The 25,980-nt window shown below is 46.8% G+C and overlaps 1 protein-coding gene across 1 annotated transcript in view; it reads right to left on the reverse strand.

The window, feature by feature from the left end:
• PRR5L (proline rich 5 like) overlaps positions 1-25,242 on the reverse strand; it is a 61,181-nt gene extending 35,939 nt beyond the window's left edge. Inside the window, exons 1-3 of the mRNA XM_056132644.1 lie at positions 24,983-25,242; positions 22,737-22,817; positions 6,222-6,270 (exon numbers count right to left, since the gene is read on the reverse strand). Coding sequence (XP_055988619.1) covers positions 6,222-6,270; positions 22,737-22,817; positions 24,983-25,146 — 294 coding nt within the window. The 5' untranslated portion in view covers positions 25,147-25,242. The remainder of the gene's footprint in view (positions 1-6,221; positions 6,271-22,736; positions 22,818-24,982) is intronic.
• Positions 25,243-25,980: the final 738 nt, after the last annotated feature.

The following is a 25,980-nucleotide window of genomic DNA, read 5'->3' on the forward strand; positions in this document are numbered from 1 at the left end:
GTATTTCCTGGAGTCTGACTCTCTCTTTCGTAGCAGGATCTGGGGCCACATCTGGCTGTGCTCAGGGCTTACTCCTGGCTCTGTACTCAGGAATCACTGCTATGGCACTGAGGGAGGAACTGGGGGAGTACCCTGCTCACTGTAATATTTCTTTGTCCCCCTTTTTAAATGAATTTAATTGATTTAGTATTGGCGTATGCTGCTCCACACTTGGAGGAAGTAAGCTTCAGACCCCTCTAAGTGGAGGAGCAACACCACCTAAGTTCTAATTCCATGAGACTAACAAAATGACCCTATGCCCCATGCCTAATACCTTCTTCCCCTTTCCCTCTGAAGTTACACATAGGAGTTGAATGAGAAGGTTAAGCTTTTCCTGAGAAACCTACCCTTTGGAGTTTCCCTCTTCATATTATTCTGGCAGGACCTGTGAATCAGCCCATTTTCCCTAACTGTTAGGACTTTCCAAAACAAGTCTCTCTCAAAGCATCTTCACCCTTTGACCATAGCCAGGACCAGTAAAACTGTTTTTGGTTTTTGTTTTTAAACCATACTGAGTGGTGCTCAGGGCTTCCTCCTGGATGTATACTCAGATATCACTCCTAGTGGGCTGGGGGGACCATATGGGGTTCCAAGGATCTAACCTGGGTCAAGTGCATCCAAGGCAAGCACATTCTCACTGTATTATCACTCTTGCCCTGACAAGCCACTACATTATTATTCTTTTTTTCTCTTTTGAGGCCTCTTAAGTATGCTCAGGGGTTGTGGAGGGCTCTCCTTGTCAACTAGGCCTGCCATTCTCTTAGAGCCACATCTGGTGATGCTTTGAAAACCTTGTAGTGCTGGAGATTGAATCAAGGTTCAGGGATCAAATCTTGGTTCAATGTCTACAAGACCCACACCCTATTCTTTATCTCCTAGACCCCCCCCCACACACACACTATCATTCTTTCCATATTCCTTCTTGAGTTATCAACTTGTTGAACACATAAATGGTGTTAAAAGGAAACTGTAACACCACTGAGATAGAATGTACTAGAACGACCAACTCCACAGTCGCATGCCAATGGTAGATCTTAATTAAAGCCCTGAGCTGAAGACATGAAGCAGGAGGTCTGCTCTCTCACTTCCTGAAACACAGGAGCCCAGGTCTGGAAATGTCAAAGGCATGTGAGACTCCTGGGTATTGGACACACCCAGTCTCTCCTGAAGTCAGAAGTGCGAAGGGAAATATGATAGAAAAGGAAATCGGACTTCCTAAGCTTCAGAATTGCTGTCCTTTAATGCCACCGGGAATTCTATCTACAGTTTCCTCACAGATCTCTGGAGTTTTGTGCCACCTGGACATAAAATCTCTACTAAAAGCCCCAGTGTCTAGGAACACATTCTCTCCAGTCTAGCACCTTGACATCAGGAAAAACGTAGATTCAGAACTGCAAAAACTAGTTTCCATCCCACAGCCTCAGAGAGGAACTCACTATTCTGCCCCCAGTTTCTCTGATTACACCCTTGGTAGAAAGTGGCATGTGGTTATTAGTTGTTAAGCATCTGGCAGGCTTTGCAAGCAGCCTTCACCACCCACCCCCACCCCCGAAAATCTGAGGGCTTCCCAGATAAACAAGTCCCCACCCAAACTCTCTCCCCCACCAGTCCTAGGGTTGGGCACCCCAATGCCAAAACGCAACTGACATTTAAAACCTGATTGAAACCACATAGACTGTGCCAAATGTCAGTAAGGAAGGCATCAGCCAGCCAACAGCCTTCTCAGGCTTCTTCAGCAGCTGACTGAAAAACCACTTCTCTGCCATCCGTTAAAAAATCCACCTCACATAAGAACAAAATAGTAAACACCTACCTCTAGATAAAGTAGGAGAAGAGGGAGGACCAAAGTGACCTTTGTGCCCCAGGTCACTGAAGTGATCCACATTTTTTTAATGCAAAGAAATATTTTTAAAAATTCTCATAATTTTTAAGTGTATGAAGAGGCATAATACAAACCTTGCATATAGCTGTTCTAGAAAATTAAATAAAAATTGGTGTATGTCAATGCATCAATATAACATCAAATGGGTGCATTTTACAAATGGGTGCACTTTACTCTATTTTGTCTTAGTTAAACATTTTAGATACAATTTCTTCATAGACTTAGGGGCATAAAAATGACCTACAATATCAGTAGTAATCCAATCATTTATCTTTTTTCTTTTTCCATCTCTTTTTAGTTTAGAGTATAATTTCAAGTCAACCATTTTTAAAATTTTATTATAATACCATTATTTACCAAGTTGTTCATAATACAGTTGTTTCAGGCCTTAAATGCCCCAACCCCAATCCCACCACCAGTGTGATCCTCCCTTTACCAATGTCCTCAGTTTCACACCCACCACCCCAGCCTGCCCCCTTACAGGCAAAAACATTTATTTCATACTGTTTGTTATAACACAAAGGTAAATGGAATTATAAAACCTTAGATTAACAGTAGTCAACTTCATAATTGTTATATCTTACACTGGTGTTACTAAAGTCATTATCTGAAGATCTATTTTTCTGATTAGTGCTAGTTGAGCCTTCTGTGATATTGTTTATGTTCACTGAGCTTGGTAGTCTTCTATGCAACTTTCCTATCAGATTTGCTGTGATCCTACAGGGCTGACTATTAAATTACTATGAAATTTGGAGGTGTCCCAACCCCATCAAAAATGGGGAGAATAAATGAACAGAAGTTTCCTCAAAAAAGAAATACAAATGGCCAAAAGGCACATGAAAAAATGCTCCACATCGCTAGCCACCAGGGAGATGCAAATCAAAACAACAATGAGATATCATCTCATACCACAGAGACTGGCACACATTCAAAAGAACAAAAGCAACCAGTGCTGGCGTGGATGGGGGGGGAAAAGGGATGCTCTTTCACTGTTGGGAAAGTCCACTAGTCCAGCCTTTCTGGAAAATAATATGGACAGTCCTTCAAACACTATATATTGAGTTTCCATATGACCCCGCAATACCACTTCTGGGAATATATCCCGAGGATGCAAAAAAGCACAGTAGAAATGACATCTGTACCTATATGTTCATTGCAGGCATTGTTCACAATAGCTAAAATCTGGAAACAACCCAAGTGCCCTAGAACAGATGATTGGTTAAAGAAACTTTGGTACATCTACACAATGGAATACTATGCAGCTGTCAGGAGAGATGAAGTCATGACCTTTGCTTATAAGTGGATAGACATGGAGGGTATCATGCTAAGTGAAATGAGTCAGAAAGAGAGACAGACATAGAAGGACTGCACTCATTTGTGGAGTATAGAATAACATAACATGAGGCTGACACCCAAGGATAGTAAATACAAGGGTCAGGAGGATTGCTCCATAGCTGGAAGCCTGCCTCATGAACGGAGGGGAGAAGGCAGATGGAATACAGAAGGGATCACTAAGAAAATGATGGCCAGAGGAATCAGTCAGGATGGGAGATGTGTGCTGAAAGTAGATAATGGACCAAACATGATGATCTCTCAGTGTCTACTGCAAACCATAATGCCCAAAAGTAGAGAGAGAGTATGGGGAATATTGTCTTCCATGGAGGCAGGGGCAGGGTAGGGAAGGGGGTATACTGGGGAGACTGGTGGTTGGGAATGTGCACTGGTGGAGGGATGGGTGCTTGATCATTGTATAATTGTAACCCAAACATGAAATCTTGTAACTTTCTCACGGTGATTCAATAAATTTTTTTTAAAAATTGGAGATGTCATGTGGCTGCATATGTGGCCGCATGGTACAAGATCTATAGATCTGGAGCAATCTGTTGGCATGGCAGTTTGATAAGGTTCAGTTGTGTAGCTGGCCTTTCTATGTCAGAGGTTGTCGGGTATGGCTATGGACTACTGTGTCTTCAGACAGAAAGGGGAATCTGCCTGCCCCCATTCTGAGAAAGCCCCAGAGTTCTCAGCCTAGACCAGTCTACCTGGGAAGATGCAGCAGTATCATATTCTTTTGGACAAATGGTGCTGGGCCATATCTCTACCAGCAAGATGGTCTTGATCCACATTTGTGGTTAAATATCTCTTTCTTAATCTATAGGTGGGTCTCTTCCTTCCTTTAAAGTAACTTCAACTTTTGGTCCAATGAATTTCATGCTCCTGTTGGGTGTTGTTTCATCCGGAGGTTGCCTGATCCTTTTTTGCTTTTGTGTGTGTTTTAAATCACTGACATTGGTTGTCTTTCTTTCTTTCTTTCTTTCTTTCTTTCTTTCTTTCTTTCTTCTTTCTTTATTAAAGAGCTCGTAGAAGAATGTGTCAGAGCAAAAGTACAGTGGGTAGGGCACTTGCCTTTCATGTGGTCAACCCAGGTTCAATACTCAGGACCACATATATTCCTTCATTCCCTGAGCTTGCATGTAGTGATGCCTGAGTTCAGAGGCTGCAGTAAGCTCTGAGCACTGCCAGGAGTGATCCCTGAGCTCAGAGCCAGCAGGAATCCCTGAGCACCACCAGGCATGATCCCTGAGCTCAGAGCCAGGAGAAGAACCTAAGCAGTGCTGGGGTGGCCCAAAAATCACTGGGGAAAATAATGAAGCTTCCTGATTCTTGGAAAGGAAAATTAAATAAAGGGATGACTGTGTTGTGTTTTAATACCCAAATGCTCTTTAAATTTAAATTATCTTCAAGTATATTCCCCCTAGAAATAAAGCAATACCATCAACCTGAAGCCAAGATATAATGTATTTTTTCTGTCATTTTCCCATTAAAAGTATGATAGATTCCACTTTAGCATAATATGTATAGCTATAAATTGAAAACACTCATTATTCTCTCTCTGAGTTGCTATTCTGGGCAATTTATAATTATTTAACAATAATAATATAACAATCCTATGAGGTTATGTCCTATTCTTTTTGTTTTACAGAGCAGGAAAGAGAGTTAAACACAGAAATTCAGCAACTAGCTCAAGCTCATACAGTGAGGAGTGGCTAAACTAAGTATTAAACCCAGATATTAAACTATGGACTGTTCTCAGAACCACTCTTCTATGTTGCCTCCTCTTCCTCCTCCTCCTCCTTCTCCTCTTCCTCCTCTCTCTCTCTCTCTCTCTCTCTCTCACACACACACACACACATACACACACTGTTTCTTTCTCTCTCTCACACACATACAGTATCTGGAGTATTGCATGTGTCATTTTATGCAAACCATACAATGGTCTCTAAATCAAGCCCTCTGTTTATTCCCATTTTACAGATGGGAAAATGAGACACAAAGCAGGAATGCAGCATGTTCCCCAAAGCACTCCATTAGTCAGTAAAAAGTTGAGACTCAACTGCACTGAACATCCTCCTTGTCATCCCAGGCTTCCTGCCTCTCCCCTACATGACTTTGGTCTGACTAAGTGGGGTGGGCAGTGGAGACGGGGAGGGCAGTGCATGCCTGTGGATCAGAAGCCAGTGTCCTGGCACTCCAGCCCTACATGACAATATTTAGGCAGAAGGCCTGCAAGAGCAGATACGGGAATTCTATTTTTGCAAAGCCTAGTGGCAAGAAATAACTTGGCTAAAGGCATAAAGTGGTACCCAGTTGGGGGGCAGAGGAATGGTGACTAAAACAACAATTCTCAACATGTGTTTCTAGGGCCATTAGGGGATCCTAATGGCTTTGCCTTGCACTTGGTCGACCTGGATTTGATTCCCAGCACCCCATATGGTCCCCCAAGCACCGCCAGGTGTTATTCCTGAGTGCATTAGCCAGGAGTAATCCCTGAGCATTGCTGGCTGTAACCCAAAAAACAAAAAAAAAATGTTAAACTTATAAAACACCCCCACTTTTTATTCCAATACTTATATTTTTTAACCAAAATGCCACCTAGGCTCAGATGAATGAGTGAGGCTTATATTTCAATGAATTAAGGCAAAGGTCAAAGTGTCTCAGGTGTAATTTATAATATGGTAAAGACACAGAGAAAAGGGATAATTTGCTGACTTTTAAGAGCAGAAAAGGCTCCTGAGATTGGAAGCCTGAGAACATAATCTCTTAAGATAAGAACAGGTTCATGCTGGCCTCCAGCTCTCTGTAGTCACTGCACCCTCCACCCTCCCCCAGCCAGGCAGGAGGAACAAGGGGTGTGTCATTTCAGATGTTGAAGGAAGGTCCGGGGGCACAGTGCTGGCCATTCCATGAGACCCAGGGTTCCTCCTCCACAGTGCCAGGTGCACAGACCCATGTGGCTTACCTGGAAATAGTCAGATATGAATGATCCCAGCTCACTCTTCAGCAGCCGCCTAGGAAGAGAGAAGCACCGTCAAATACCCTGGATGGCACAGCACCGGCAATGCAGGACACAGACACCCAGCAAAGCTGGGGTCTCCTGAGGGGCTCAAGGACCCAGGTGAGGCTGAGAAAGAAAGGGTACTTCCCAAGGTCCTGACAACCCTCCCACCCCAGAATCCCCTGCAATGCTTCCTGGGCAATGGGGGTCGCAAATGCAGGAGGGGAATCTTGATCAATCTTTAGTTCATGCTCCAACATTATTGCCCAAAAAGGGGTGATACAGCCCCTGAGGGGTGCTGGCATGATTCAGGGGGCAGAGTAGCAGTTTTAGGTGCAACTGGAGGAGATCTTCCTGTTTTTCTTTAATAAGGTAAGATTTTTTTCGGGTTGGGGGGATGCTGGGTACTGAGTAATTTTTTTTCTCTGAAAAGGGTGAGGTTGACCAAATAAGTTTGAGAACCTCAGCTCTACAAAAAGGCCTTGCTAAGAGGGAGGTAGATCTCAATTCTAATCGAGGAAAGAGGCAGGACCAGGTATGTGAAGCCAAAAATCGCCCCAAGCAAAGAAATAAAGTAAAATATAATAAGGAGGAGAAAGTACATATTTGTTCATCACCCCAAATCTGTAGGCTTTATGATTAAGTGCATTTAAAAAAATTTTTTTCAATCAAGGATGATAATTATTTCTGGGTGGTGATTATTCCTCTGCTAGTACAGATGAGTAAATAAAGGCTCAGTGAGGTCCCCTGTCTCTGGGAGAATGAAGATTTGAACCCAAACCTTCTGCAAAGTCAACATCTCTTCCCATATTTCCCCCCTTTCTCCCCTGAAGTCCACCAGAGACATTCAACTTGTCGTTATCGTTTGGGTTGTCTTACCACTCCACCCCAAGGCACTGGGCAGTCCTTCAAAGGGACCACAGCAGGGCGTAGAAACTTATCTTTCCAGGCAGCCAATCCTTATGGAGCCACCCACTGTGTGTGAGAAACTGTTCAAGCACCAGGTGTGCAGAAGTGAACAAGCCAGATACCATCTCTCTCATGCAGCTTCTGTTCTTGCAGGGAAGCATGTGGATAGACAGCATGTGAAAGAAACTTGCAAGTTTATTTCAAATAGTCTGAAGTACCTCCCCAAAATAACCATTGAAAATTGGGAGGTTGGCACCAGATCATCTTCCTGGGACAAATCATGGAACCATTCTGACTTCTTTTTTCTTTAATTCCTCCAAATAAGATGAAGGAACTAAAACAAAACACCCAGAACCAGAATAGTTGGCTCCCTGCACCGGTGAGTTTTCTTGGGGGAGTGGGGAGAGGGATATGCAAATTCTTCATGACTTCATTTTCTCACACTACCAGCCAAGATGGGCTGGAGCAATAGCACAGTGGTAGGGTGTTTGCCTTGCATGCAGCCAACATGGCCGACCCGAGTTCGATTCCTCCACCCCTTTCGGAGAGCCCGGCAAGCTACCGAGAGTACTTCGCCCGCATGGCAGAGCCTGGCAAGCTTCCCATGACGTATTCGATATGCCATATTCGATATGCCAAACACAGTAACAACAAAAGTCTCCAATGGACATGTTACTGGGCCCGCTCGAGCAAATCAATGAACAACGGTAGGACCATGACCGTGACCAGCCAAGATGATTAAGGAGCAAATGCTCAAGTTTCTTCTTCTTCTTCTTTTTTTTTTTAATAAAAAGTGTTTTAAATTTTGTTTTGTTTTGCACAGCGGTAGGGCTTTGCCTTACAAGTGGCCAACATGGCCGACCCAAGTTCGATTCCTTCGCCCCTCTCGGAGAGCCCGACAAGCTACCGAGAGTATCTCACCCACGCGGCAGAGCCTGGCAAGCTACCTGTGACGTATTCGCCGTGACATATTCGATATGCCAAACATAGTAACAACAAGTCTCATGATGGAGACATTACTGGGCCCGCTCGAGCAAATTGATGAACAACGGGAGGACCGTGACCATGACCGATTTGTTTGGGGGACATACCTGGCTGTGTTTAGGGCTTACTTCTGGTTCTGTATACTCAGGCATCACTCCTTGTGGGCGTGGGGGACCATATAGGGTGCTGGGCAAAGAACCCAAGTTGGCCCCAAGCAATGCAAGCACGCTACTTGCTGTCTTCTTGCTCTTGCCCCACAAATGCTCAGGTTTCTGACATATCTGTATGGCGTTCACTCCTCTCAAAACAAGTTCCCACCTCTAACTGTGAGATGGGACAGGAAGCCACTGTGAGAAAGCCCAACATGCTGAAAACACACATGCCAAGACTGAGACATGCTATGCTTGTGGACAAAGCCTCTGACGCCACATTGACACGCCGGTTCCTGATCAACCAGCCCAACCACACAGCCCAGACTGTCCCCAAGGTATGGACTCCGACAGATACACCAATGTCTCTTTGGTCACTTAATCAAGCACACTCACTCCTGGTCCCTCAATGAGGCCACTGGTGGCTCAGACAGGAACCAGAAACATGGCGGGCATCCCCAGATGGAAGAGATAAGGAGCTGGCTTCTAATGGGGAAACACCTCCCAGCTAAAGGTCCCTCAACCCCCCCAACCCCCGCAACTGGGAAGTCTTAAAGTCACTGGTGGCAAAAGAAATCCTAACAACAGGCAACTTCCAACCCATCTCCCAGATGAACACTATCTAGAGTGTTCAATTCAGTTGGGAGGCTTAATACGCTTCTGAGCCCCCAATCCCTGCAGAATGAATGGGTGTCCCCAGAAATTGACACTGGGAAACTACATCTCATGAAGATACTCTGGGTATGATGGAAAGAGGGAGAGGATGTGGGAAGTAGGGGAAGGACTGTGAGGTCAAGGACCCAGCGATCTTCCAAGGACAACATGCTGAGGGGTCTCTCGGGGAGGTGGAACAAAGGGAACCCTAGTCAGGACTCCACAGGATGTTACTGCTCCAGGGATCAGCCCTGTGCTCCTCCCACAGCACAACTTTGCACCCATTGAAGGAAGACTTTCCTTTCCAGAAAGTCGGAGATCCCAGAGCAAGTGTGTGAAGGTGCTCTGGACTGCATCCGGACAGTGGTAAGACAGTGCTGAGGCCTGGATTTTGCAATGGGGCACAGGAAGTCCAAACTGGAGGAAGAAATCAGCTGACGAAAGAGCAAGGGTTAAGGCATAAACCTGATGCAGTTGCCAAAACCAGGATGCTCAGCCCAAAGGACTGGGAAGTAGCCAGTCAAAGGGCGAGAAGAGCAATAAAGGAGCATAAGGAACAGTACGCTGAGGGCACCCTTCCACAATGACAAGTGTCACCACAGCCTCTACTTAGGAATGGCCACATGACAGGTGACATTATACTCCCCGAATGTAACAGATGGAGTCTAGGTATTGCTAAGGGATTCACGTATTTGTCCTTTCATCCAATCCCAAGTTCAAAACCACTTGCCTCTAGGTACTGATATATTATAAACCTAAATATTAGGACAGAATTAAACATTCCTGTTCATTTAAGTCACTGTTCTATGGCCCTTGGTGATCAAGTCAGTAATCTACAGTAACTGTTAGACAATGAGTTTTTATGGGGCGACACCTGGCACTGATCAGGACTTACCCCTGGCTCTGCAGTCAGGAATCCCTCTTGGCAGTACTTCGGGGACCATGTGGGATGCTGGGGATTGAACCCAGGTTGGACACATGCAAGGCAAGAGCCCTACCCGCTGTACTATCACTCCAGCCTTGACTCTTAGAAAACCTTCTCTCTGAATGTGCTGTAAATTAGCCAGATTAGTGACTATACAGAGTGCTTGCTGCAGCCATATATAGGTATATAGGCATCCATATAAGCGAACACCAGTAAAGCGGGTACTAGGAAACTAAGGTTAATGGGTAGCACAGGGTTTAGAGCACATGCCTTACACGTGTCTAAGACTGATTTGATCCCCAGCACCACATAACTCCTGAGCATCAATGAGTGGAGCATCCTTGGAGGCCCCACAGCACTTATTGGGGTGCCCCAAGTGATCCTCAGCACCACAGGGCACAAGCAGCACACAATGAACCCCATCTGAGCATCATTAAACCCACTAAACCCGAAATTACAGTTCATTTGTACTACAGAATTCTAGTACATTTAAAAAAAAAAGTGAAGACTTGATCTAAGCAGTGTTAAGAAAGGATCTCCTACATTAAGTAAAGAAAAGCAGGATATTTGAACATATACAATATGAACAAATTCATCAAATCTAAGTGATTGAGTTTACAGCACAAGCTTTCATCTTGAAGGATATGGAATTTGGAAAACACATAATTCAACTATACTCAGTTCAGTTGTTTGAGCAAAACAAAACATCTGAGTTATACTGAAACAATATTGCAGGTAATCACCGTCAGGGTCCTCCCGTTATTTTTTGATTTGCTCGAGAGGGCCTAGTAATGTCTCCATCGTGAAACTTATTGTTACTGTGTTTGTCGTATCGAATATATCACGGGTAGCTTGCCAGGCTTTGCTGTGTGGGTGAGATACTCTCGGTAGCTTGCCGGGCTCTCCAAGAGGGGCGGAGGAATCGAACCCGGCTCGGCTGGGCCGGCTGCGCGCAAGGCAAACACCCTACCACTGTGCTGTCGCTCCAGCCCTGTGCTATTGCAGGTAATGTTGCTAGGTAATTTGCAGCTCAGGAACAGCCAACCACAGAGATAGCTCTGGTGGATTGCAGACCCAGGGTGGAAACTCAGATACAACATGACCCCCAGCACTGCCAGTCCTGAGCAGAGAAGTGAGGATGCACACCTCTCTCCCAGCACTTCTGGGTGTGGCTCACCTGCCACAAAACATTTTTTAAAAAGGGAAAAAATGTACCTAATCTTGGGTATCCTGGGATTATAATTTAGCTTTTATCCATAGGGAAAATCTATTTAAATATCCATAGGGAATATCTATTTAAATTTTTGGGACCTCACCCATGCAAGACACATGCCTCTCCCCTCTGTGCTACTTCCCTGGCCCCAGCACTTTCATTTTTAAGCCCACATCCATTTTGTAAATTTGTTTTGGGCCATACCTGGTTGTGCTCAGGGCTGACTTCTGACTATCCTCAAGGATCACTCCCGGGTGTGTTTGGGGGACTATGTGTGATGCCAAGAAATCAAGGTACCATCAGTATCAGGAAACAGGCTTGCCATGGGTGTAACGGATAGCCTGACAGAGCCCAGATAATCTGCCAGTCTAGACCTACCTAATGCTGGTGAGCTGGGCTCAGAAAAAGGAGGAGAAGGGAGGCACAGCTGGCGGAGCTGAGCTGACTGGCACTGAAGTGAAAACCTGCTGTTCTGTTTCTTTACAAAACACTGGCACTTGTGGAAAACTTTCCAAAGACTTGGCTGAACTGAGAGATAGGGACATTCCACCTCTTGCTTTAATGTGCCATCCCCAGGGGGTACCCCTTCCCGGATGCTCCCCTTCAAAACAGGAAGGCACCACTGACAGATAATAGGGAACTCCATGAAGAAATTCATCAAATCACAACCCCTGACTGGAACTCTACCACGTGTCAGCCAGTCTCAGGATGCTACCGGAAGGACGAGATCAAGAATTTCTCCCCACTGGGCAGCTTCTCCAGAAACAAACGCAAAGTCCAAAGCACCTAGACTCTGAGGCACAATGCTCTCTGCAATGAATCTCAGCAAGCCAACCAGCTTTGGGGTCCTGCAGAGACAGCACAAAGGTCGTCTCGCATGCAGCTAATCCCTATTCAAGCTGCAGAACCACTTGGTTCAACCCCGCCAGAGTGACCCTGGCACCATAGGACCTGAGCAGCACTGCATCTGCAGGCTTCACGTTGAACTTCCCTCCCTGTTGGTCAAGAATTTCTAGGAGGGTCCCCTAGAAATGAGCACCTCTTTGGGAAACTCCTTCCTATGCCCCCTCCCCCACCACACACACACACACACACACACACACACACACACACACACTAATTTAGCAGCTTAGCTCAGCAAGTTTCCTCAAAGAGAGAGAAGAGCAGAGGAAAGTGAGCAGAACTCAAGAGCCCGTGATTTGTGGTTCTCTGGGCACGAAGGAGATCAAAGCCCCAATTCCTGAGCTCCAGGATACACGTGTTCCCACTCAGCAGAGACCAGTACCAGCCTCCCTTCCACTTTTCTTCATCCTTTTTAGCTGGAAATAGGAAAGTAATTACTTCTAGAATGAAAAAAAAAAAAGGTAAGGAATAAGAAACACAGCGCTCGAGGGAGGGAGCCTGACTCTTTTGAAGGCTCAGTTTCAGCTCCCTGGACCTTGTCCAGCAGTCAGACACTATGCTGGGCAAAGGCTCTGCACTTCCTCTTTTGAGCCTGGAACAAATGTGAGGCCACAGGGCTATCTCGAGGAAACTGACCCGAGGAGGTGACTAAGGAGATGACATGCAGTCACACAGGCCTGAATGGGGAGAAGCAGCCTTAAGTGCAAAGAGGTGGCAGGGCTGGTGGTGGCAGAAGCGGTAATGGCCTAGGTCTGAAGCCTGTCATTAGCAAAACCCTTTGCCAGTACGCTCTACAGATTAGTCCCTTGGACCTGTTTCCTCAAATGGGTTCGGGGGTAATGAGAATCATCATGTGGGCAACTGAGTTCATCCTTAAACTGGTTTATCCACCACTGGTCCATGAGCCTTCAGGGTCAGGTGAATGAATGAGACCAGTTGTAGTTACTGGTTTTGGCATATCGAATACACAGCGGATAGCTTGCCAGGCTCTTCCGTGCGGGCGGAATACTCTCGGTAGCTTGCCAGTCTTTCCGAGAGGGATAGAGGCTTTTGGGGTGACCTCTAATCACCCCTGTAGGTGTTAAGTGGTTAAGTGGTCCATGAGCCAGTGCTGGGTCATAACTGTAGTAAGGTTGCAAACCATTAGTCTACTGCCATGGTGATTACAGTCGGTCTGTGGACCAGTATGCACGACAGGTGCCCGACCGAAGGTGCGGAGAGGTTAAAGGACACTGTCCTAGTTCCCAAAGCACCCTTGAGCTCTGCCAGCGTCTGCCAGCACCACTGTTCTGACCCAGGCATTAAGAGCAGAACCTCATCCCACTGCTCTATGGTATCTTCTAAAAAGCAGGTCCTGGTCCAGGCATTAAGGATCCGGGTGAAACTCACGAAGGCCCAAATATGTGGGTCAGGATTCCTTCTCCTCTCCCCCCCCCCCCCCCGCCCACACACACACACACACAAAAAGGTGGAGGTTAGAGGGTGAAGCAGTGCTGGGAGGAAGGGGTTACAAGAGTTGGAAAAGTATTTCCCACTTCCTGTTTCATGCACTGTACTTGTATGCTTAAAAACGGGATCCCAGCATCCACTGTGACCAAAGCAGAAGGAAGTGGAGGGCTTGAGAATCATGGGAAGGAAATGAGTAAGTGGGACCCAGATCTAGAGGGAAATGGGGCATGAAACTCAGGCAGAAGCTGAAAGGGTCATAGTTGCAGGGGGAGGAGGGAAAAGGGGAGCTTGGTCTGTATTATCTCACCGCCCTCTCCCTCCCAGCTGACCTGGTGAAACACAGAGGACAGGATTTCCTGTCATCATGCAGACCCAACATCTTGGGAGAGCAGGTCAAGCAAGAGAAATCACTCCGGGTAAGAACCACAATCTCCCTGGCACCCAGACAAGAGCCAAGGCAACAAGTTCCCCAGGGACAAAGAAGCTGCTCAATGCTGCATGCCATAGGGCTAAGGTGTCGCCAGGGCCAGGCAGGACACACCCAGCTGATGTCAAATGTGACTGTGCCCTATGGAAATGAGGGGCTGCCCCAGGTACCCAAAGCCCTGATTACAGGAATCCCACAGTGCAAGGATAGCAAAGGGTGTCCGGGCCCCACCTCCCAAATTTACAGCCAGCCCCTGAGGGCGAGAGATGCTGAAAGTGCCCACACTTCACTTCCAAGACAGGACAAGGAAGCAACACCTTTCTTGTCATTTTATTTTGGAGTCATACCCTGGCGTGCTCAGGTCAGGCCTTACTCCTGGCTCTGTGCTTGGTGATCACTCTTGGGCGGGACTCGGGATCATATGTGGTGCCAGGGATCGAATCCAGGTCAGCCATGTGCAAGGCAAGCACCTTACCCTTTGTATTATCTGTCTGCATAATCCCCCCCCCAAAAGGCAGCATTTTTTTAAGTTTTGGGGTCACTTCCAGCAAAGCTCAGGGGTCACTCCTAGCCCTACACTCAGTAATTACTCTTCACGGTGCTGGTGGGACAATATGGAATGCTGGGAATTGAACCCAGGTTGGATGTGTGTAAGGCAAGCAACTTGCCCACTGTACTCTCTCTCCAGGCCCTAAGAGGCAGCATCTTTGAAGCAACTAGACATGAAAAAGCTCCATTTCTCCTCTGGATTATTCCAAGGGGCACTCCTAGAGGTAGTGTCCATGACCAGGCATAATGCTAAGACTCTGTCCTGTCTCTGGAACACCAGTGGATGGCAGTCGAGACAGTGAGAAGGAGGGGAGAAACTGACAAAGACCATCTAATGAGATCCTGATTATGGCCCCGGCCCCTGCTAGGCACTGAGCATCCCAGTAATCTCCCAGGTAAAAACCTGCCCACATTCTTCAGGTGAAGAGATTAATGTGGAGTTTTTTCTCGTTGGGTCTAGGATTCTCAGTGTGAGCTCCACAGAGAGGTCTGAATTTTTAGGGGAGGTACCCAGATTCCTAAATTCTGTCAGCCAACTACCACATGGGTCCACCCTTCCCTCCCACCCTGGGTCTAATCTGTTTCTTCGCTATTGCAGACATCTTTACTATTGTGTGTCAATATGCAGACAGGCAAAACAACCTGAGCCCAAAGTAAAGGATTCCTCCTTTAGTCTGTCCCAGTGAGGGTGCTCAGAAGACTATGCCCTCATACCTCCTGATCCATTCACACATCTATGCTTGATACATCAATATAAGTCACTCATGCGTCTATGCCTGAGACATCAACATAATCCATTCATATATCTATACCTGAAACAACAACATGACCCATGAATGCATATATGCCTGAGTTATCAACATGACCCATGCATGCGTATATGTCTGAGATATCAACATGACCCATGCGTTCATATATGCCTGAGATACCAACATGACCTATGCATGCATATATGCTTAGATATCAAAACGACCCATGCATTCATATATACCTGAAATATCAGCGTGACCCATGCACACATGTATGCTTAGATATCAAAACTACCCACACATTCATATATGCCTGAGATATCAACATGACCCATGCATACATCTATGGCTGGGGAATGGACATAACTCATGTACACATCTTTGTCCTGGACATTAACATGACCCATGCAAACAACTACGCCCAGGACATCAACATGACCCATTCACGCATTTCTGCCTGAGACAGCAACATTACCTATTCATAGATTTATTCCCAGGACATCAAGTTGACCCAGCATGCATCATGTCTGGGACATAAACATGACCCAAGTGTGCATCTCTGCCTGGGATATCAAGGCTGGGATACTGCCGACTCTGTGTGCCTTTTGCAGTCACTTCCTATGTGTTTAAGAACATTTGGTTAAAATCCCAATTTGGCTATTTAATAGCTGCAAACTGGACAAAGAAAGCCAGCCCCCCTCTAAGATACTCCTCCCTCAGTGCTAACACAGGGCTATAGTTCCTGTCTCAGATGAGTTTTCAGGGATACCTTTGAAAATAATGAAGGGACCAGAAGTACTTAAAACAAAACCTGTTCAGACTCAGCAGGAAGCACAGGTCAACTGTCATCTCTTCTTTAGGGCTCTCTCCTGGTGCTTTTCTACCTTGCTGACCGGCAGGCTGCATCTGGGCTCCTTGTCTTCCCATCTGCTCCTGCTGTAACCAACAGACTCCGTGAACTGAGGACTGTGGTGTGTGTGTGTGTGTGTGTGTGTGTGTCTGTGTGTGTGTGTGTGTCTGTGTGTTGGGGGGAAGAGGGTTGCAGGGGACTTCCCTTTGGGGATTCAGGTAGCCTCCTAGCTTAGAGGAAGGACATTTTGAGTTGGCTCTGTCACAGATCAAGCCTAATTCTTGGAACCTCCTCTTGAAAAAAATCTCTGGGGTTTCCTTCCCACCACCTCCCTCTCAGCAAGAAAAGATGCAAGGAGGTTCGAGGGAGAAGGAAAATGTGAGCTTCCTGCCTCAGGGCCAGCTGCCGACAGATAACTCATCTCTGGTTTCCGGAAGCCTCAACTCTGAGCATTAATTTCTGCAGAAAAAAAATCCTCCCTGAGAGAAGGGGGTGGGCAAGAATGGAGAAAGCAGCAGGGAGAAAGACTGGAGTTCAGTTTTCCCACTTGCACACCTTGCCTTTTTCAGCTGAGGTATATTGTCTCCTAAATCTAATTATTTGCCCATCCCCCACACTCCTGGAGCAATCTATTCAGCCAGTGCCCAGTGGAAAATAGAGTACTCTGCAGTTAGCTCCTCTCTCTCTCTCTCTCTCTCTCTCTCTCTCTCTCTCTCTCTCTCTCACACACACACACACACACACACACACACACACACACACACACACACCCCAGGAGCAAGAACCCTCCAGCTCCACAACCATCTGCCATCCCTTACTAAAAACACCCAAAGAATAAAAGAATCCCTGGTCCCCACCCTCTACACACTCCCCTCAGGCCATCAAAAAAAGCAAAAGCACCTTTCAGACTCTCTTTGCTGAAACCTGCTGCTTCTTAGAAAAACCAGCAAACCTAAGCCATCACTATGTCACATTTTCTAATTCTTTCTTCTTGGTCGCACAAAGTCCCTAGGAGAGTTATCTGAAAAAGAGAGATACAGAGACAGAGAGACGAGACAGAGAGAGCCTGTGCCACCATTTGGTCACTCTCATTCCTGGAAGAATGTGTAACTCAAACCTCTAATCCAAAGAGGCTCCCCATGGCCAAACACAGCCCTGGCACGACTGTTTGGGGGGGAGGGAGCGGGGGCTGAGCTACCACATCAGCGGCCATTGAAGATTTTAAAACCAGAAAAGAGCCAGGACCAGCCCTCACTGGGGCAGATGGAACTTCAGGGCCAGCGGGACTGTGCAGCCGTGACTCAGGATTTCACGAGACTATGTCTGCTCTGAAAGGGCATTTTTCTTGCCTCGAGGGGCATAACAATGTGCAAGCTGTTTTCTAAGGCTGTGTCAAAGGCAAATACTCTGATTTATGATCTTCCTGTTGTCAGATCATATGCCCTGACTTTCAATTAAGGACAATTTTGCCCTTTGATTAAGTTGTGACATTCCTGATGAATTGGTCCTTCAAAGATCTCCACATTCTTCTTTTGATGGGTTTTTGAACTTGGCCATCCTGAGTCTCAAATTCTGGCTAAGAGTTACTTCAAAATTCACCTTCTGGGAGGCTGGAGCTATAGTACAGGGGGTAGGACGTTTGCCTTGCATGCGGCCAACCCAGATTGGATTCCCAACATCCCATATGGTCCCCTGAACACCACCAGGAGTATTTCCTGAGTGCAGAGCCAGGAGTAATCCCTGTGCATCGCTGGGTGTGACCCAAAAAGCAAAAAAAAAAAAAAAAAATTCACCTTCTGGGCAGGGAGAGAATAGGGGTTAGGGTATAGGCCTGGCATGCACCTGACCTGGGATTGACCATCGCCGGTGTGGTCTTGGTGGCAATTCCTGGCATCACAGGGCCTGCATAGCATTGCATCCTCAGTCTGTGGCATTGTCCCACCTGCCCAGATGGCAAAGTAACACCGGGAACCACTGCCCCCTCTCCTAAGCATCATTTGGCACCTTCCTCCACCCCCACAAATACGCTTGCAAAAATGGAAACAAACTCATTTTTAATCACATACCTTGGAAGAACAGGCCAAATGTTTGTAACGACAGCATTACAAACAATCACATCACAGTCATAAACAATTACCAACATTACACCAGGACCCAGTTACATACAGCTTGCACCCTTCTGGTTTTCCTTTAGATGGCCTACAGTTTCAGTGAATTCACATTTCCCAGACACATGCTAACTCCACAGTGAGAAACATAGACAGGGATGGCTTGGGGTGAAGCAGAGAAGCTAATTTAGTTTTTGACACTGGAGCTGGAGAATCCATCACAGTTTATTACGGTTTGGCTTGAACAGAATGGAGAACCAAGAGACTCATTTCCTCTTGTTCTTTTCTCTGTGGAAAGGAGAAATAGCTGGCTCCCCTGGTAAGAACACAGCCTCACCCAAGCTTCAGGTCCAGCACATTCTTGGGGAAGTATGTCCCCCACACCCCTCTCGTTCAAAGTGAACGCACCTCATACAAAGTGAGAGGGAAATCTGTATTCAGTACCATCCATCACACTGCACTGAGTTCCTGCCTAGCCCCACCCAACACTGATCACTTTGTTACTGCTGAATTTTCACAGAACTAGGAATGATGGCTAGACTACATTACACATTGGACCCTGTGTTAATGTTTTCAAATATGTTTTTAGTATTCTGTCAACTCTCCCAACCACCATGATGTACAGTAGTTTAAAAAAAAAATGAAGAAAGTTGCCCTAGGTCATACAGCAAGATTAATTTTGATTCCCAGTCTCTGAATCCAAAAGCAACTTTTTAAAGATATTAAAACATCTGTTGAACTTGGTACAGACCTTTTTTTGCCAGGAAATGGTCATGACTGATTGAAAAATAGGATACGAAATAGCTTAGTCTTCTGCACCTCCATTCCTGTTATCCCCTTCCCTCACTCACACTCTCCCTATTGGCCAGGCCTGTTTAGTTCATGGTTCCATTCTATAAACAGGCCAAAAGGAAAAAGAAAAAAAGAAAAGAAAAAAATCAACATCCAACTGTCAATTTGAATGTAACCAGAGAGCAGCATGTCTATGTGGGCCCTTTAATTACTGAAATAAGGGGCAATTATGTTTATTTCCCCATAAGAACATGGAGGGTTCAGATCGCCTTATTCAAGTGTGACCTATGGACCTTGAGTGCAGTTGAGAGTCTCATTTGCTCCCTGAGTCTCTGGAATGTGACTCATGCCAGAGTCTCCATCCTCACCACCCTCTTAACGAAAGCCGAAGAAGATGGAAGGCACAGAAACATGGGTCAAAAAAAAACAGAGTTTAAACATTTTGACTTTGACTTTCTGATGGTCTCAATTCACATCTGAGCAAGTAGTTTCAAATCCCAACCTTAAGTACTTCTTATAGAAGTACTTAAGACACGGCTCACAGCCTAGGAGAGAAGGCAGCTCCCTACCTCCAATGAGGGAAAGGAGGACTAGGGGAGTGTTCTGCTCCTGGGAAGGGTGTTTGGAATCAGAGCTGAGGATGAAAGAGAGGTCCAGGAGACCAGGGGAAAGGAACGATGGCTGAAACACTGAAACCATCAGCCAACTCTTCCTTCCAACCTGAAACCTCTCTCTGAAACAACAACCAAGCACAAAGAACACTTGGGTTTCTCTGAACCAACCTGCATCACCAGTGTGACTTTCAAAAACCTACCGCTAAAGTGATGGTCCTTGGAGAAGGGGCCTTTGGGAGGTTTAGATGAGGGCATGAAGACAAAGTCACAGTCGTGGGATTAGGGTCCTTCTGAGAAGGACAACCAGAGGGTTTGCTCTCTCCCCATTGGGTGCACAAAGATGTGGTCATGTGAGGGTCCAGCAATACAGCTAGACAGTGGCCAGGAAGAGAGTCCTCAGCAGAACCACAGATGCCCACATCCTCATCATGGACTTCCCACTCCCCAGGACAGTGAAGAATAACTGTCTCTTATTTAAGCCACCCAGTGCATGGGATTTGTTAGAGAAGTCAGAACAACCCTGCACAAGCAGGAGATCACTTCTGGACTCTGATGTTTATAGTTATATGATCTTGGACAAGTTGGTTTTGCTTTTCTTAGCCTGAGTTCTCTTCATTCTTAATCACATGCCTTGAACGAACAGGCCAATAGTCGCTCCAGGAGGCCCTGGGCAGGGTGGAGTGTGTTGATGCACGTGAAGTGTTTTTCCTGGTACCTCCAATTTCCTTTGGTTCCCCTTCCCCCTGCACATAGAGAATGTGGGACTCGCCACCCCATCATTGTACGTCCCCCCTATGCATGCTACAGTTGATGTGTAAACAAGCAGTTGTCAAGTTCAGCCAACAGATGTGGGTTTTTTTGTTGGTTTTCTTTCTCTTTCTTTTCCTTTTTTTTTTTTGAGGGGGGATACACTCATCAGTGCTCAGGTGGCTCAGTGCTCAGTGGCTCTGTGCTCAGAAATCATGCCTGATGAGGTTTAGGGGACCATCTGTGGTGTCTGGGACCCAACCAGGGTCAGCCACATACAAGGCAAGTGCCCTCCCCACTGTCCTTTGCTCTGGTGCCCATAGGTGTGTTTTGTTGGCCAATAACCATGGGTAAGCAAAAAGTTTAGGTTATTTAATCCACACTGAAAAGCCACGAAATGTCACATCGAATCTCAACTTCTGGTCTTTTTGAGAAATAAGATGGCTTTTCTTTCAATGAGGCAACCCCTTTGACAAGGGTGGGGCTGACCTCCCAGTACCTAAGTCTTAAAGTCCTGCTTACTACCTGCAGGCTTCTAACGTCACAGCTGCTGGGCCTGTGAAATGTGCCATGGGTTAAAATTTTCTGAGCTACCCACAAAAAAAGGCCTTTACGTGAAATTTTAGGATAGGAATTCTGAAGTGAGGAATGATGAACATGTTCTGAGGCACTGATTTATTTACTTTATTTCTATTATGTGCTCAGGAGCCCTTACTCCAAGATCTTAGTTCTTGGGACTAAAATTGAGCTCTTACAACTCAGGACTTGGCCGACCTAGCTTTGCCCCTGTCACTCAACTTCTTGGGACCTCAGTTTCTACTTCTGTAAGGAGACACTTTGAGCTAGTTGATCTCTATTGTCTCTTTCCATATCTGTATAATTATGATGTGAAATTCAAGTACAGGGGTAGAAATTTAACACAACTCTGTTCACCTCTGAGTTCAGACCATTTCAATGAAAGAAAGCTATTGAGAAACACACACACACACACATACACACACACACACACATACACACACCCTCAGTGAACCTTAACTGAATGTAAACAGGATTCAAATAATGACCTTGTATATTGTTCTGCCCCTTCCAGGGTTGGTTCAGCCCTTCACACACCAGAGAGGAATGAACACCAGGGCATGAAAATACCTGATGTTTGATCCAGTCCCCAGAAGAACTGGATTTTGGGTCCCTGTCTGCCTCTCTGCCCTCACATCACCAAAACACTCAACTGCACCCCCAGCCAACCCCAAGAACCTTGTGCACCTGGGTCTACTTTCAGTTCCTTTCTCATTGCCATCACAGGACATTTGTCCTTGTATTTTCCACCACATAGAGCCAGTTCACATAGTGAATTCCCACGGTCCTTAGATTACATTCACCTTTCTGGGCCTCCTTGGCAAGCATAAATGATCCTTAGAGTTGCTTTCATCACGACATCTGTGTTATTAACACTGTCTCAGTGCTCATTCACATTTCACAGGTGTCACTGACTAGATTCCCAACTGGCTATAAGTTCCAGGAGGGCAAGTCCATGTCTGTGTGTGTTCATTGTATCCCATTAGTACCTGGCCATCAGAATGGTATATCAATAAATGAGAAACAAACATTACTCTCCTAGGAAAATTCTGGAAGGCAATGAACTCAGTACAACCATGTCTCTGGAGGGTTGTATTGCCCACACATCACAAAGGTGTGACACTGACGGTAGAGCCACAAGTACTAAGAACCCCATTGTGATTTATAAAACACAACCCAGACATCAGCAGAAGCTATGGAAGTGGGCACAGTTACTTCCGGTCCCTGTTTGACAGAAGAGAAGAACACAGCACAAATAAGTTAAAGAGTCAGGGCTGGAGCAATAGCACAGTGGGTCGGGCATTTGCCTAGCACTCAGCTGACCCGGGTTCAATTCCCAGCATCCCATATGGTCCCCCGAGCACTGCCAGGAGTAATTCCTGAATGCATGAGCCAGGAGTAACCTCTATGCAGTGCTGGGTGTAACCCAAAAAGAAAAAAAAAAAGAAGAAGAAGAAGTTAGGGAGTCAATTAGCAAAGGGAAAACAAATTCCTATACAGCAGTCTGGCTCCAACTACTTAAGCCATCTTATCTTATAAAAACGGTGCCTCCTCATTAATTAGGGTACAATACTGTTCACAAGTAGATGACAAGACCCATCTCTGTCAATTCTCTACTCTCTGCATGCCCCTCTTCCCCCCAACACCTCCTACTCTCTGTGTGCAGAACGTCTCCACAGAAGAAGGCCTTGGAACTTTGCAGTAAGAACAACCTCAAAGCCAACAAAAACAAAACCAAAAGAAGCAAGAGGAACTAAGGGGGGGGGGGGGAGAAGAAAGAAAAGGAACAGCTTGGAGATAAGGCTCCTGGGGTGGGGGGTGGGTATCACCAGCTCAGGCCCAGAAGGGGAAACAGGCCCCCCCATCCCACCAGTCACCTACCTGATATTTTCATTCAGGGCATACAGCTCATTGCTTTGCAAGCCACCGCCTTTAAAAACGTTGATCACGGCAGTCTGGACGCTGTGGGGAAATAGAAATGACCCCTGGTTAGAGGATCTGCCTCCCGGGGACATCTCAACAAGCAGCTCGGGGCTGAAGGCGGCTGGGAGGGCCAGGAAACCCGTGGCACAAACACAGCCACGATTTCCATCCCTGGAATCCATCACTTCCTTCCCAGGGTCCTTGGGGAGGAAGGAAGAAGAAAGAACCCGAAAGCGGTGCCTTCCCCCACCCCCCACCCCCATCCTACACACACTTTCTCGAAGGCCTTCCTCTCTGGCTTCAGAGCAGCCCAGCTGGAGAGCGGCAAAAACAAAGACCAGGCAGGCGGGAGCAGCCTCAGGAAACTGAATGGCCCTGGCCACAAAGACTCAAAAATGGCGTTTGCAGTGACCGGAGCCGGTCTGTGCCTAGAGAACGGCTTCCCAGCCCCCAGGCCCCTGTCTTCACAGGTGGATTGCACGTCCGAAGCTCCTAGGAAATGACGATTCCTTGCCTTTTTAATCATGTCCTTGGAATAATTTCATGAAAGCCTGCCTCGCAGGTGAGTCCCTTGGGGAGACACAGCCAAGTCCTCACTCCGCCGTGTCTAGAAGCCCAGCCCAAATCATTTTTGTTTTTCTTTGGTTTGGGGGCCACACCCAGCAATGCTCAGGAATTACTCAGGAATTATTACAGCCAGGCCTGTGTTCAGGAATAGTTCCTGGCAGGGCTCAGTGGACCATATGCGATGTTAGGGATTGAACCTGGTTGACTGCATACAAGTACCCTACCTGCTGTACTACCTCTCCCACACCTGATAGCAGTCTCTCTCTTTTTTTTTTAAACTTTTTTTTTCTTTTTGAGTCACACCCGGCGATACTCAGGGGTTACTCCTGGCTCATGCACTCAGGAATTATTCCTGACGGTGCTCGGGGGAACATATGGAATGCTGGGAATCAAACCTGGGTTGGCCGCGTGCAAGGCAAATGCCCTACACTCTGTGCTATTGCTCCAGCCCCTTGATAGCATTCTTTTGGGGGGGGGGGGGAATTACACTCTTGTTTTCATCAAAAGCCCTAGTTTTTTTTTAAAGCACAAGGATCCATTTGACATCAAAACCTTTTAGAGCCTTCTCTCCATAAAGATTGTATCAATTCGCTCACACTCATAAAGTCCAAAACGACCCAATGAATTCATGAATGCTTTAAGATAATGATGCATTTTAATGTAACCAGACACTGCACTAATGTGAAAAAGAAAAAAAAACACAGTAGCCACAGGTGTGCAAAACTGCATCAAATTCACCTCTACTCCATGCATGGGGCACAAAACGTAGGCCTGAGGCTGGAGAGATGGTACAGCGTGTAGAACACTCACCTTCACACAGCTGACCTGAGTACAATCCCCAGTACCACGCACAGTCCACCAGCACCCTGAGGAGAAGTGATCCCTGAGCACAGTCAGGTGTACACTTCCTTCACCACACACACACGCACACACATAACACACACGCACACATGCACGCTCACACGTAAGCACACATGCACACTCACACGTACGCATACACGCACCCACATACACACGCACACATATACACACGCACGAACGTATGCACGCATGCACACACACACGCTCACACATACGCACACATGCATGCACATACACACACGCACGTATGCACGCACGCACACGAGCACGCATACACACACACACACGCACACACACACCCCACATGTGAACTAAATCTAATTTACGACAGTGGTGTATAAAACATCAGCTAGGCTTGATTTAGGGCAGCTCCGGGGTTCCAAAGGACAGATGATAATCCCTGATTTATGCAGGATCATAGTGAACTTTCAGACTCACATCTTACCTTCCCCCAAGGTGCTTAATGTTATTTATAAGGCCCCACCCTGGGGTGCCTTGTAAGTCTGGGGTGTGGCTAGTGAGCAAGAAAACTAATCGTTATATTCCCATTCAACTGTCCCAGCCTGATTAACAGATGCTATAGCCCTGGGGGCTCACTCCCACCCGCCCCCCACTCCTATCCCCGCATTTCCCCTCTACTACAAGAAGGACAAAGTTCTATGTAGGAACTCACTCTCTTCATCAACTGCCCCTGTAATTATGACTGAGCCTGAGATCTCAGAAGGTACAGGAGCTCGGCCGGGCCCCTGACAGCCCTCCAAGTGTTCCTCTCTCACCTGTTCCAGGCGGAGTTGGAGCTCAGCTGCAAAGCCTGCCGGGCTGCCTGGAATCGGGGGAGATCGCTGAGCACTGGGGAGCTCATGAAGCGAGGTCGGGGCCTGCGGAAGGAGCCCATCTTGTGGAACTCGCTGGGTAGGCTGGGCGCGAAGCCGCGGGTCATAAGTCCAGGTAAGGGGGCAGCTTCTCCGCTGGACCAGAAGGTTCTGACCGCTCACAGACAGGGCTTCCCCCAGGCACTGTCTTCCGGTCCAAGGGCTTTCTTTTTAAAAAAGACAAATCCTGCTGACACCTGAAAAGAAAGGACAGCTTTGACTGAAAACTCCTGGGCTGAGTGCTGGAGGAAGTTGGCCGCGAAAACCCTGGAACAGCTCCTGACCCCACAGTAACCCTGTGGGTTCCCATCCACAAGTTTCTGCAGGTCTCCTTTTGGCTGTAATTGTGGGGTCACGTCAGAGTGGGAAGGCAGGGTGGGAAGGACAACAGGGCCAGGTTGAGGCCAGTCTTAGAGAAAAGTGATCTCTAAGCTGTGGTTCTTACACACGCCCATCCGAGCCGGGACACTGGCTGAGTTTCTGCAGACGCTGCAAAAAAAAAAAAAAAAAAAAAAAGGTGCATTGACAGATGGTTGGGGGGTGGCATGGGAGAGAGCTCCCGTGGCAGGGAATAGGCCTGATGTGTGCGAGGTTCTGGGTTCAATCCCTGGCCCAACTTGTTCCCTGAGCACCACCAAGTCCAGCAAGCATGGTCCTGAGCCCCCCATGAATGAATACCAACTGGGTGTGGTCCTACAAAGTAAGATTTTCTAAGTGAAACTGCGTCAGAAGAAAGACAAATGCCAGATGGTTTCACTTGTTTGTCGAATAGGAAAAGTGATAAGGAATACACAGAGCAAAAAACTCAGCATCATTCTGACACCAAGAACTGAGGTTAGCCAAGGGGAAGGCAGCGCGAGCTATGGGGGTTTAGAGTGGGGTTTGGGGATCAGGACTTTGTA

Source organism: Sorex fumeus, unplaced genomic scaffold, assembly GCF_029834395.1.
Source record: "Sorex fumeus unplaced genomic scaffold, SorFum_2.1 ptg000007l, whole genome shotgun sequence".
NCBI lineage: Eukaryota > Metazoa > Chordata > Mammalia > Eulipotyphla > Soricidae > Sorex > Sorex fumeus.